The sequence below is a fragment of the Coregonus clupeaformis genome, chromosome 40, assembly GCF_020615455.1.
Source record: "Coregonus clupeaformis isolate EN_2021a chromosome 40, ASM2061545v1, whole genome shotgun sequence".
In the NCBI taxonomy this organism is placed as follows: Eukaryota; Metazoa; Chordata; class Actinopteri; order Salmoniformes; family Salmonidae; genus Coregonus; species Coregonus clupeaformis.
In genome coordinates, this window is record NC_059231.1 from 25542930 (window position 1) to 25556643 (window position 13714).

A 13714-nucleotide genomic window follows, 5' to 3' on the forward strand; every position below is an offset into this window, starting at 1 on the left:
TATTTTTACTGCTCTAATTACGTTGGTAATCACTTTATAATAGCAATAAGGCACCTCAGGGGTTTGTGATATATGGCCAATATACCACAGGGTCTTGCCTAAGAACAGCCCTTAGTTGTGGAATATTGGCCATATACCACACCCCCTCGGGCCTTATTGCTTAATTTTACATCTCAATCCTCACATATTGCCCTACAGTACTTCCCAATAGCAGCTGCCACCCACCCATCCTCCCTCTCTCCGACTAGTTTCTTCCCATAGTGTTTTCTCGCGGCCGGGTCAGGTGACAGGCTTTGGAGCAGCTGGCCAGCCTCGTTGTCGCGCTCAACCATCGCCAAACGGGAGTGAACGGGATAGAGGCTCATGCTAACGGATTTATCTGAATATTTTGAAGATATTGGACGGAACTGATTTAGGGTCAACGGCATGGGCGAGCGAACAGCATTTCTGTTGTTATGGGTGGCGACCTTGACGCTGACATCGGAGGTAAGTAAAAGGGAGAAAACTGGTGCGTTCTTCCAGACGAAGCACGAACCTTCTTAAGGTATTTCCCCTGACTGTAGCAGCGGAGGAAGAACGGAATTCAGACCAAGGGTGAATCAAGAATGCATTTGTTTGGATACATTAAACAAATGTTTTAAATGACAATTATAGCCTACAATGTACTTTAATGCGATTAGGCTACATTCCTTTACCATCTTGTTCCAACCACTCCATCTTTCTACTCATTGCAGCCTGCGTATGGGGCGAGAGGAAGCTTGTTTTTTAATCTCTCTCATAGCCTAACTGGAGTAGAATATCCTAATGCATAAAGCGACAAACCTGACTCTAGGCCTATTCACTTTTAGGCCTATTTGGCCTACCCTTATAGCTGTCAACGACGCTAGATTTACATTTTGGCACTATAGATGAAAGGGGCTCGGAATTACACAAGCATGTTGTTCCGTTTTTCTTCTGAAAGACGACTATTTTAGCCTGCCAAATATCTAAGCGAAGATGATAGGGCCTATATTGTGGGAGTGCGTTTGTTTCACTGGTGTAGCCTACGTGTATGCTGATCTTGTATTTTACAAGGGTGTGTGAGCAATTTGTAGAATATTGAACAGATTTTGCACTAGTTTAGACACCCGTTTAGACCTGATAAACAAACTAGATAATTAGGCCTACCTGCAAAGGGACAAAATTAAAACAGTCAATATTAGGGTATTGAAAAAAAAATTGGTTGATGGCCATGCTTAGGGTAACAAACTATAAAGGAAAATAAATGGCTACAGTTAACAGATTTGTAGTTATTTAATCAAATGTATTTTTTATTAAAGGCTTATTTTGCCCAGCTACCGGGGCAATTCACCACAATAGAAGATGATGCCATAGGGTTTCACAGAAGTGTCCCTATTTTTTTTTTTACCTCACCTGCACATAGATTATCTTTCTTCTTTTACCTTTTCCTTACACTCCATTATGTACAGTTCAATTAAACTCATTATCATTTGAATAAGGCAAGATTTTAAATCCCAGCAGTATTTAAAATAAAATTCAAGAGCAAACGGTTTTCAATAGTTTGCAATATTTATACATTTTTTTGAACTCATTCATTGGACTATAACTGATTTTAAATATTGATTAAACACACATTAAACATTTGATAACAAATGACAATAATTTAACACAATGGTATTTTCCTAGATTATTTTATTGACACAGAGGTCGCAAACTAATCCCACCCCAGTTAAATTTGAGTATAGCTCGTGAGCCCACCTCTGACACTGTTTGCGCAGTATCCAGTCCCCACCGGTAACAGAGAAGAGCTCATTACAGAACAAGCATTCTATTCTGCATCCCCTTCTTTTAGGGTGTTTGTTGTGGTTTTGGAACCTGGAACAAACTTTTTCAGTGACGCATAGCTTTCTTCAGTGTCACAGGTTTCTTTCTCCCTTTACTTTCTTCCTTCTCTCTTAGTTTTTATTGCCTTGTCCTCAAGGAACCTCTTGTGGGGTGAGGCTGTCAGGACTGTAGCCGACTCAGCCTTTCTTTTCCCAGGCCTTGCCTCCTGTATCCTTGGCCTGGGGGACAACTCCAATATGACCTCTGCCACTGTTTGTTGTTGTAGAACTGGTAGTTTTAACAAAAACAAACAACAAATAAACAACAACAACTCATGAGTATTGGTTCAATAAACAATTATTTATAATCACTCTATATGCTACTATATATTTCCTAAAATTAGTGCTGATGTTTTTTCTTACCAACATTTGGAGCAAGGTCACTGGAGACCTGTGGGTGCTGGGTAGGCTGTGGGGTGGAGGTTGTGGCTGCGGTTGATGTTGTGGCAGGGTTAGAGGTCATGGTGGGGGTGAAGCCAACAGCTCGAGCCAGACTGGTTGCTTGTGGAATACGGATGGAGAATTCTGGGTGCCGCTTAATAAAACTGTAAAACCAGTCCCACTAAGCGCAAACCAGATGGGATGGTGTATCGCTGCAGAATGCTGTGGTAGCCACGCTGGTTAAGTGTGCCTTGAATTCTAAATAAATCACTGACAGTGTCACCAGTAAAGCACACCCACACCATCACACCTCCTCCTTCATGCTTCACGGTGGGAATCACACATGCAGAGATAATCTGTTCACTTGCTCTGCGTCTCACAAAGACATGGTGGTTGGAACCAAAAATCTCAAATTTGGACTCATCAGACCAAAGGACAGATTTCCACCGGTCTAATGTCCATTGCTCATGTTTCTTGGTCCTAGCAAGTCTTCTTCTTATTGGTGTCCTTTAGTAGTGGTTTCTTTGCAGCAATTTGACCATGAAGGCCTGATTCACACAGTCTCATCTGAACAGTTGATGTTGAGATGTGTCTGTTACTTGAACTCTGTGAAGCATTTATTTGGGCTGCAATTTCTGAGACTGGTAACTCTAATTAATTAACTAATCCTCTGCAGCAGAGGTAACTCTGGGTCTTCCTTTCCTGTGGTGGTCCTCATGAGAGCCAGTTTCATCATAGCGCTTGATGGTTTTTGCGACTGCACTTGAAGTTCTTGACATTTTTCGGATTGACTGACCTTCATGTCATAAAGTAATGATGTACTGTCGTTTCTCTTTGCTTATTTGAGCTGTTCTTGCCATAATATGGACTTGGTCTTTTACCAAATATGGCTATCTGCTGTATACCAACCCTACCTTGTCACAACACAACTGATTGGCTCAAACGCTTTAAGAAGGAAAGAATTTCCACAAATTAACTTTTAACAAGGCACAACTGTTTATTGAAATGCATTCCAGGTGACTACCTCATGAAGCTGGTTGAGAGAATGCCAAGAGTGTGCAAAGCTGTCATCAAGGCAAAGGGTGGCTACTTTGAAGAATCTCAAAATAAAAGATACTTTGATTTGTTTAACAGTTTTTTGGTTACTACATGATTCCATATTTGTTATTTCCTAGTTTGGATGTCTTCACTATTATTCTACAATGTAGAAAATAGTAAAAATAAAGAAAAACCCTGGAATGAGTAGGTGTGTCCAAACTTTTGACTGGTACTAGTACCCTATCGGTTTCAGGTGACAGACCATTCAAGCGACAACCCATGGGTTATCAAACAGGATATCAATATCCTAAATAAATCTGTGTAGGTTACCATGAAAGTCGTAATTATCCACGAATATGCTATTCTAATGTACTGATAGGCTATCTTCTAATCAACATCAAATGAAGGCACAGCCTGTGGGCATTTTACACTCAACTAGCCTACATTTACATTTAAGTCATTTAGCAGACGCTCTATTCCAGAGCGACTTACAAATGTACTTGCATATGCTGTGACCTCTTTATAATCTCTGTAGGTTAGATTTGCATAGCAGGGTTTAATTCTGTCAATGAAGCTGTTTGTATTTAGAGAGCGCGGATACATTGACCACATTTATATGCACACCAATATCCCGTTATTTTTGTTTGGGATACTCTAGTAGCGTATTCTGTTTTTGAGTTGACACATAAGCATCATATCCCGTTTACAATAACCCGAAAAAGGTTGTATCCCGGTTATGAGAAACCCGGATAAAATACCTGAGATATGCTGATCTTAGATGGGATACTGTTGCATGTAAACATCTTATCATTTTTGTTTACTGTTGTATTTCACAATCTGTGCAGGCTTAGTTTTGCATATCATGTCACGATGTTTTCATTTGATTGTCAAACAAATCACTTAAAAAAACTAGGCTACCTGCGCAGTTCGATCCACCATAATAATTCCATGATTTATTTAGCTGTTACTCCATACTGGACCATATAGCCTACTGGCTACTTTCACGCCTAATTTAGACATGTTTCTGATGATAATTTCCGACATTTGGTAGGCCATATTATAATTTCCGACATTTGGTAGGCCATTTGTTTGTCAACTATAGTTAGGTACCCCACCTCTTCTGTCATAACTTGTTGCCCAGGAAGACTATATAGGTAGTGCTCACCAGAATAATGTCTTACGTTGATAGAATTAATGCATTAGTAATCTTGTTAACACCAGTAAAGTTTGTCTGTTTCATTTAGGGACCGGGGAGAAAACACAATAATCCAAAACAGTGGAAAGATTGGTCCTGTGCAAAATGCCCAAATGTCATCAATTTGACAGTTTTTAAGGAAATGAAAAGCTGAAACACGTTTCTGATAAAATTCAGTTAATCTTGGGTGCATATTTTGTGCTTGAAGTACTGTCTGCTTGCATAAGTGTCAAAGATAACACATTGCACACACATTCGCATTTTCTCAAGAGATGCTGAAAGAAATTAATCATATTTCTCTACTCTTGTTCCCGAGACAAAACTAACATTTGTTGTATCATTTTACTTCAAGAAATGCATAATTCTGCATGAGTTAACATTATATTAGGGCCTACGCTACGTGAGAGGTTATAGGCCTAAAGTGTCAGTGCCCATATTTCAGTTACTATTCCATATGAACTTGTGATCGAGATATCAAAGGTGCATGTAAACGGCTTATCCCGAATAATACCTTAAGCGGGATATGAGCTACTATCCGGAATACTATGCGCATGTAAACGTGGTCAGTGTTGCTTCTCTGATGCGGGGGAAATAACTGCTGTGTGTGTGGATTATTGCGTCTGCATACTAGGTTCGGTTTGCTCCTATCAGAACTCGGCTAGGCGAAGTGAACATCTGTGCCTTAAAAGACCTTCGCTTGAAAAATGAGAAAAAAGTGTCAATAGTACTGTTTGTCCCTCTTGAGCCGCCGTAGCCTCAAAATTGTCTGAATTCATTTAAGATAACTAAAGAAATCTGTCATAAATTGACATTTTTGCCAAGGATATCTTGGTCGCATATTTCTCAAGTGAAAAAATTGCCAACTGTTGCTGTATTCATGTGATTGTCTGAATTAGGAAACTCTGACATTTCAACTTTCTAACTGGGTGTAGTTATGCACATGCCGCGTTCAACCAGTTAGCAAGTCGGAAATTTCAGAGATTCCTAGTTCTGACAAGCACATGAACGTGGCACATCTTTCAAGGAAAGTAGCTGTTGGTTCCTCCATTTGTCGCTAGTGATGGGAAACCAAGGCTTTCTGAAGTCTTCTGTGCTTTCACCAAATTGTGCCGAAAAATTGTTAATTACTCGGAGCTTCACAATGCACATTAGTGACATCTACTGGTCAGCAATAAATCGCAGCGCGTGATTATCAGATATATATTTTTAAAGATCTCCAGTTTTCATCAAAACTCTGGCGCAGTGGTAAATCGTTGGCTTTGTTAGCCTATAATCCGTTGGAATACCAGGTTCACATTTGACATCATGCTTCCCTTTTTTGCCTTCAAGTTGACTATTTTTCAAAAACTCAATCTATGGCATTATTTAGGATGCTTAAGACAGACAGAAGCTTATACTAAATAAAATATTTTTTTTGAACAACAGTGCAGATAGTGTGGTTTCATATAAAACCATTGTCAAAATAGTGTGTGTTCAACCTCATACCCTCACATCCCTGAATGTTCCATAGTCCCCTACTCTACCTGCTAAGCTACAGGTCAGGTGAAACGTTATATTTGTAAGTATGGTGACCAGGAGAGGTCGGTGTTTGAAAGCAGCTAGGAATCGAAGAAGGCACCAAACCACGGCAAAATCAGTGGGATCCCGCATTTTGCAACACCTGGTTTGAAAAAGCATGTGATCAAACGAAGCTTCGGACATCATCGATTACATTTACATTTCAGTCATTTAGCAGACGCTCTTATCCAGAGCGACTTACAGTTAGTGAGTGCATACATATTATTATTATTATTATTTTATTTTTCATACTGTACTTCTGATGAAGTGATACACGCATCGGCATACTGCTTCGAAGTTAACTGCTTAGCAATTTTGTCGCATGCCTCGGAGCGCTGGTATCAAACGTAACATCACTAGGAGTCGCTAGATGATGTCATGACGTAATAGTGATGTCATAATGTTAATTTGCGCATTAAAACACACACATATATATATATATATATATACACACACACACACACAGTGGGGAGAACAAGTATTTGATACACTGCCGATTTTTCAGGTTTTATCATAGGTACACTTCAACTGTGAGAGACAGAATCTAAAACAAAAATCCATAAAATCACATTGTATGATTTTAAAGTAATTGATCACCTACCAACCAGTAAGAATTCCGGCTCTCACAGACCTGTTAGTTTTTCTTTAAGAAGCCCTCCTGTTCTCCACTCATTACCTGTATTAACTGCACCTGTTTGAACCTGTAAAAAAGACACCTGTCCACACACTCAATCAAACAGACTCCAACCTCTCCACAATGGCCAAGACCAGAGAGCTGTGTAAGGACATCAGGAATAAATTGTAGACCTGCACAAGGCTGGGATGGGCTACAGGACAATAGGCAAGCAGCTTGGTGAGAAGGCAACAACTGTTGGCGCAATTATTAGAAAATGGAAGAAGTTCAAGATGACGGTCAATCTCCCTCAGTCTGGGGCTCCATGCAAGATCTCACCTCGTGGGGCATCAATGATCATGAGGAAGGTGAGGGATCAGCCCAGAACTACACGGCAGGACCTGGTCAATGACCTGAAGAGAGCTGGGACCACAGTCTCAAAGAAAACCATTAGTAACACACTACGCCGTCATGGATTAAAATCCTGCAGCGCACGCAAGATCCCCCTGCTCAAGCCAGCGCATGTCCAGGCCCGTCTGAAGTTTGCCAATGACCATCTGGATGATCCAGAGGAGGAATGGGAGAAGGTCATGTGGTCTGATGAGACAAAAACAGAGCATTTTGGTCTAATCTCCACTCGCCGTGTTTGGAGGAAGAATAAGGATGAGTACAACCCCAAGAACACCATCCCAACTGTGAAGCATGGAGGTGGAAACATCATTCTTTGGGGATGCTTTTCTACAAAGGGGACAGGCTGACTGCACCGTATTGAGGGGAGGATGGATGGGGCCATGTATCGCGAGATCTTGGCCAACAGCCTCCTTCCCTCAGTAAGAGCATTGAAGATGGGTCGTGGCTGGGTCTTCTAGCATGACAACGACCCGAAACAAAAAGCCAGGGCAACTAAGGAGTGGCTCCGTAAGAAGCATCTCAAGGTCCTGGAGTGGCCTAGCTAGTCTCCAGACCTGAACCCAATAGAACATATTTGGAGGGAGCTGAAAGACCTACAGGAAACGTATGATCTCTGTAATTGCAAACAAAGGTTTCTGTACCAAATATTAAGTTCTGCTTTTCTGATGTATCAAATACTTATGTCATGCAATAAAATGCAAATTAATTACTTAAAAATCATACAATGTGAAATTCCGTCTCTCACAGTTGAAGTGTTCCTATGATAAAAATTACAGACTTCTACATGCTTTGTAAGTAGGAAAACCTGCAAAATCAGCAGTGTATCAAATACTTGTTCTCCCCACTGTATATACATACAGTTGATGTCGGAAGTTTACATACACTTAGGTTGGAGTCATTAAAACTCGTTTTTCAACCACTCCACAAATTTCTTGTTGACAAACTATAGTTCTGGCAATTCGGTTAGGACATCGACTTTGTGCATGACACAAGGAATTTTTCCAACAATTGTTTAGACAGATTACTTCACTTATAATTCACTGTATCACAATTCCAGTGGGTCAGAAGTTTACATACACTAAGTTGACTGTGCCTTTAAACAGCTTGGAAAATTCCAGAAAATGATGTCATGGCTTTAGAAGCTTCTGATAGGCTAATCGACATCATTGAGTCAACTGGAGGTGTACCTGTGGATGTATTTCAAGGCCTACCTTCAAACTCAGTGCCTCTTTGCTTGACATCATGGGAAAATCTAAAGAAATCAGCCAAGACCTCAGAAAAAAATTGTAGACCTCCACAAGTCTGGTTCATCCTTGGGAGCAATGAAGGTACCACATTCATCTGTACAAACAATAGTACGCAAGTATAAACACCATGGGACCACGCAGCCGTCATACCGCTCAGGAAGGAGACGCGTTCTGTCTCCTAGAGATGAACGTACTTTGGTGCGAAAAGTGCAAATCAATCCCAGAACAAGGACCTTGTGAAGATGCTGGAGGAAACAGGTACAAAAGTATCTATATCCACAGTAAAACAAGTCCTATATCGACATAACCTGAAAGGCCGCTCAGCAAGGAAGAAGCCACTGCTCCAAAACCGCCATTAAAAAGCCAGACTACGGTTTGCAACTGCACATGGGGACAAAGATCGTACTTTTTGGAGAAATGTCCTCTGGTCTGATTAAACAAAAATAGAACTTTGGCCATAATGACCATCGTTATGTTTGGATGAAAAAGGGGGTGGCTTGGAAGCCGAAGAACACCATCCCAACCGTGAAGCACGGGTGGCAGCATCATGCTGTGGGGGTGCTCTGCTGCAGGAGGGACTTGTGCACTTCACAAAATAAATGGCATCATAAGGAAGGAAAATTGTGGATATATTGAAGCAACATCTCAAGACATCAGTCAGGAAGTTAAAGCTTGGTTGCAAATGGGTCTTCCAAATGGACAATGCATACTTCCGAAGTTGTGGCAAAACGGCTCAAGGACAACAGTCAAGGTATTGTGGTCCTCTGTAGCTCAATTGGTAGAGCATGGCGCTTTTAACGCCAGGGTAGTGGGTTCGATCCCCGGGACCACCCATACGTAAAAATGTATGCGCACATGACTGTAAGTCGCTTTGGATAAAAGTGTCTGCTAAATGGCTTTATTATTATTATTATTATTATTATTATTATTATTGGAGTGGCCATCACAAAACCCTGACCTCAATCCTATAGAAAATGTGTGGGCAGAACTGAAAAAGCGTGTGCGAGCAAGGAGGCCTACAAACCTGACTCAGTTACACCAGCTCTGTCAGGAGGAATGGGCCAAAATTCACCCAACTTATTGTGGGAAGCTTGTGGAAGTCTACCCGACCCGTTTGACCCAAGTTAAACAATTTAAAGGCAATGCTACCAAAAACTAATTGAGTGTATGTAAACTTCTGACCCACTGGGAATGTGATGAAGAAATGAAAGCTGAAATAAATAATTCTCTCTACTATTATTCTGACATTTCACATTCTTAAAATGAAGTGGTGATCCTAACTGACCTAAAACAGGGAATGTTTACTAGGATTAAATGTCAGGAATTGTGAAAAACTGAGTTTAAATGTATTTGGTGTATGTAAACTTCCGACTTCAACTGAAAAAAAAAAAGAAAAAAAAAATATATATATATATACATACATACACAGTGGGGGGAAAAGTATTTAGTCAGCCACCAATTGTGCAAGTTCTCCCACTTAAAAAGATGAGAGGCCTGTAATTTTCATCATAGGTACATTTTAACTATGACAGACAAAATGAGAATATCTTTTCCTGAAAATCACATTGTAGGATTTTTAATGAATTTATTTGCAAATTATGGTGGAAAATAAGTATTTGGTCAATAACAAAAGTTTCTCAATACTTTGTTATATACCCTTTGTTGGCAATGACACAGGTCAAACATTTTCTGTAAGTCTTCACAAGGTTTTCACACACTGTTGCTGGTATTTTGGCCCATTCCTCCATGCAGATCTCCTCTAAAGCAGTGATGTTTTGGGGCTGTCGCTGGGCAACACGGACTTTCAACTCCCCTCCAAAGATTTTCTATGGGGTTGAGATCTGGAGACTGGCTAGGCCACTCCAGGACCTTGAAATGCTTCTTACGAAGCCACTCCTTCGTTGCCCGGGCGGTGTGTTTGGGATCATTGTCATGCTGAAAGACCCAGCCACGTTTAATCTTCAATGCCCTTGCTGATGGAAGGAGGTTTTCACTCAAAATCTCATGATACATGGCCCCATTCATTCTTTCCTTTACACGGATCAGTCGTCCTGGTCCCTTTGCAGAAAAACAGCCCCAAAGCATGATGTTTTCACCCCCATGCTTCACAGTAGGTATGGTGTTCTTTGGATGCAACTCAGCATTCTTTGTCCTCCAAACACGACGAGTTGAGTTTTTACCAAAAAGTTATATTTTGGTTTCATCTGACCATATGACATTCTCCCAATCCTCTTCTGGATCATCCAAATGCACTCTAGCAAACTTCAGACGGGCCTGGACATGTACTGGCTTAAGCAGGGGGACACGTCTGGCACTGCAGGATTTGAGTCCCTGGCGGCGTAGTGTGTTACTGATGGTAGGCTTTGTTACTTTTGTCCCAGCTCTCTGCAGGTCATCCACTAGGTCCCCCCGTGTGGTTCTGGGATTTTTGCTCACCGTTCTTGTGATCATTTTGACCCCACGGGGTGAGATCTTGCGTGGAGCCCCAGATCGAGGGAGATTATCAGTGGTCTTGTATGTCTTCCATTTCCTAATAATTGCTCCCACAGTTGATTTCTTCAAACCAAGCTGCTTACCTATTGCAGATTCAGTCTTCCCAGCCTGGTGCAGGTCTACAATTTTGTTTCTGGTGTCCTTTGACAGCTCTTTGGTCTTGGCCATAGTGGAGTTTGGAGTGTGACTGTTTGAGGTTGTGGACAGGTGTCTTTTATACTGATAACAAGTTCAAACAGGTGCCATTAATACAGGTAACGAGTGGAGGACAGAGGAGCCTCTTAAAGAAGAAGTTACAGGTCTGTGAGAGCCAGAAATCTTGCTTGTTTGTAGGTGACCAAATACTTATTTTCCACCATAATTTGCAAATAAATTCATAAAAAATCCTACAATGTGATTTTCTGAGAAAAAAAATCTCAATTTGTCTGTCATAGTTGACGTGTACCTATGATGAAAATTACAGGCCTCTCTCATGTTTTTAAGTGGGAGAACTTACAAAATTGGTGGCTGACTAAATACTTTTTTTCCCCACTGTGTGTGTGTGTGTGTATATATCCCAAACCATCTCAAAATAAAGAAAAACCCTTGAATTAGTAGGTGTTCTAAACCTTTTGACCGGTTGTGTGTGTGTGTGTGTGTGTGTGTGTGTGTGTGTGTGTGTGTGTGTGTGTGTGTGTGTGTGTGTGTGTGTGTGTGTGTGTGTGTGTGTGTGTGTGTATATACACTGCTCACAAAAACAAAGGGAACACTTAAACAACACATCCTAGATCTGAATGAATGAAATAATCTTATTAAATACTTTTTTCTTTACATAGTTGAATGTGGTGACAACAAAATCACACAAAAATTATCAATGGAAATCAAATTTGCAGGGTTTGGGATGAGTCGGACCGCAGAGTGCAGGAAAAGCAGCCAACAAGTGCACAGCATATGTGGGAACTCCTTCAAGACTGTTGGAAAAGCATTCCAGGTGAAGCTGGTTGAGAGAATGCCAAGAGTGTGCAAAGCTGTCATCAAGGCAAAGGGTGGCTATTTGAAGAATCTCAAATATAAAATATATTTTGATTTGTTTAACACTTTTTTGGTTACTACATGATTCCCTATGTGTTATTTCATAGTTTTGATGTCTTCACTATTAATCTACAATGTAGAAAATAGTTTTTTTTTTTTAAACAAAAAAAACTTGAATGAGTAGGTGTATGTATGTGTGTGTGTGTATATATATATATATATATATATATATATGTGTGTGTGTGTGTGTTTATGTGTGTATATATATATATATATATATATATATATATATATATATATCACACACACACACACACACACACACACACACACACACACACACACACACACACACACACACAGTGGGGGGAAAAAGTATTTAGTCAGCCACCAATTGTGCAAGTTCTCCCACTTAAAAAGATGAGAGAAGCCTGTAATTTTCATCATAGGTACACGTCAACTATGACAGACAAATTGTGGAAAAAAAATCCAGAAAATCACATTGTGTACAAGAACACCAGTGTTGATGTTAATAACCTTTGTTTAGTGCGATTGTTGTTCGTTTTACTCTGTGGAGAGTAAAACATTCCCATACAGCAAATTCTCCAGTGTTAAATCAACACTGAGAGTGTTACATTTAACACTGGTCCAGTGTCAATACGGGTCCACATTTTTCTATACATTTTTGTCTTAAATTAACACACTGCTTAGTGTAAAGCCTTATTTTGCATATTTTCCAGAGTGCCTTGCCTTTCATGGGTGGTAACTCTACAATTCACTCAAAGGGAAAGGACACTGGGAAATTATATTGGAGGCGTGGCTTAGTTGGGGCATGGCTTTCAATTAGTTATTTTGGGCCACCCTTGAATGGAAGTGTTGTACCCATGTACAGTGAGGGAAAAAAGTATTTGATCCCCTGCTGATTTTGTACGTTTGCCCACTGACAAAGAAATTATAAGTCTATAATTTTAATGGTAAGTTTATTTGAACAGTGAGAAACAGAATACAACAAAGAAAATCCAGAAAAACGCATGTCAAAAATGTTATAAATTGATTTGCATTTTAATGAGGGAAATAAGTATTTGACCCCCTCTCAATCAGAAATATTTCTGGCTCCCAGGTGTCTTTTATACAGGTAACGAGCTGAGATTAGGAGCACACTCTTAAAGGGAGTGCTCCTAATCTCAGCTTGTTACCTGTATAAAAGACAACTGTCCACAGAAGCAATCAATCAATCAGATTCCAAACTCTCCACCATGGCCAAGACCAAAGAGCTCTCCAAGGATGTCAGGAACAAGATTGTAGACCTACACAAGGCTGGAATGAGCTACAAGACCATCGCCAAGCAGCTTGGTGAGAAGGTGACAACAGTTGGTGCGATTATTCGCAAATTGAAGAAACACAAAAGAACTGTCAATCTCCCTCGGCCTGGGGCTCCATGCAAGATCTCACCTCGTGGAGTTGCAATGATCATGAGAACGGTGAGGAATCAGCCCAGAACTACACGGGAGGATCTTGTCAATGATCTCAAGGCAGCTGGGACCATAGTCACAAAGAAAACAATTGAAATCCTGCAGCGCCCGCAAGGTCCCCCTGCTCAAGAAAGCACATATACATGCCTGTCTGAAGTTTGCCAATGAACATCTGAATGATTCAGAGGAGAACTGGGAGAAAGTGTTGTGGTCAGATGAGACCAAAATTGAGTTCTTTGGCATCAACTCAACTCGCCGTGTTTGGAGGAGGAGGAATGCTGCCTATAACCCCAAGAACACCATCCCCACCGTCAAACATGGAGGTGGAAACATTATGCTTTGGGGGTGTTTTTCTGCTAAGGGGACAGGACAACTTCACCGCATCAAAGGGACGATGGACGGGGCCATCTACC

The 13714-nt window shown here is 40.7% G+C and overlaps 1 protein-coding gene across 3 annotated transcripts in view; it reads left to right on the forward strand.

The window, feature by feature from the left end:
- The first annotated feature begins 227 nt into the window (after nucleotides 1-227).
- The window catches only part of LOC121571616 (amyloid-beta A4 protein), a 38952-nt gene continuing 25465 nt past the window's right edge, over nucleotides 228-13714 (forward strand). The window contains exon 1 of one of the 3 annotated variants that reach the window (XM_041883178.2): nucleotides 228-486. In XM_041883178.2, the coding sequence (XP_041739112.1) occupies nucleotides 427-486 (60 nt within the window). In that variant the 5' untranslated portion in view covers nucleotides 228-426. The remainder of the gene's footprint in view (nucleotides 487-13714) is intronic. The other 2 variants (XM_041883179.2, XM_041883180.2) reach the window with 2 other exon arrangements.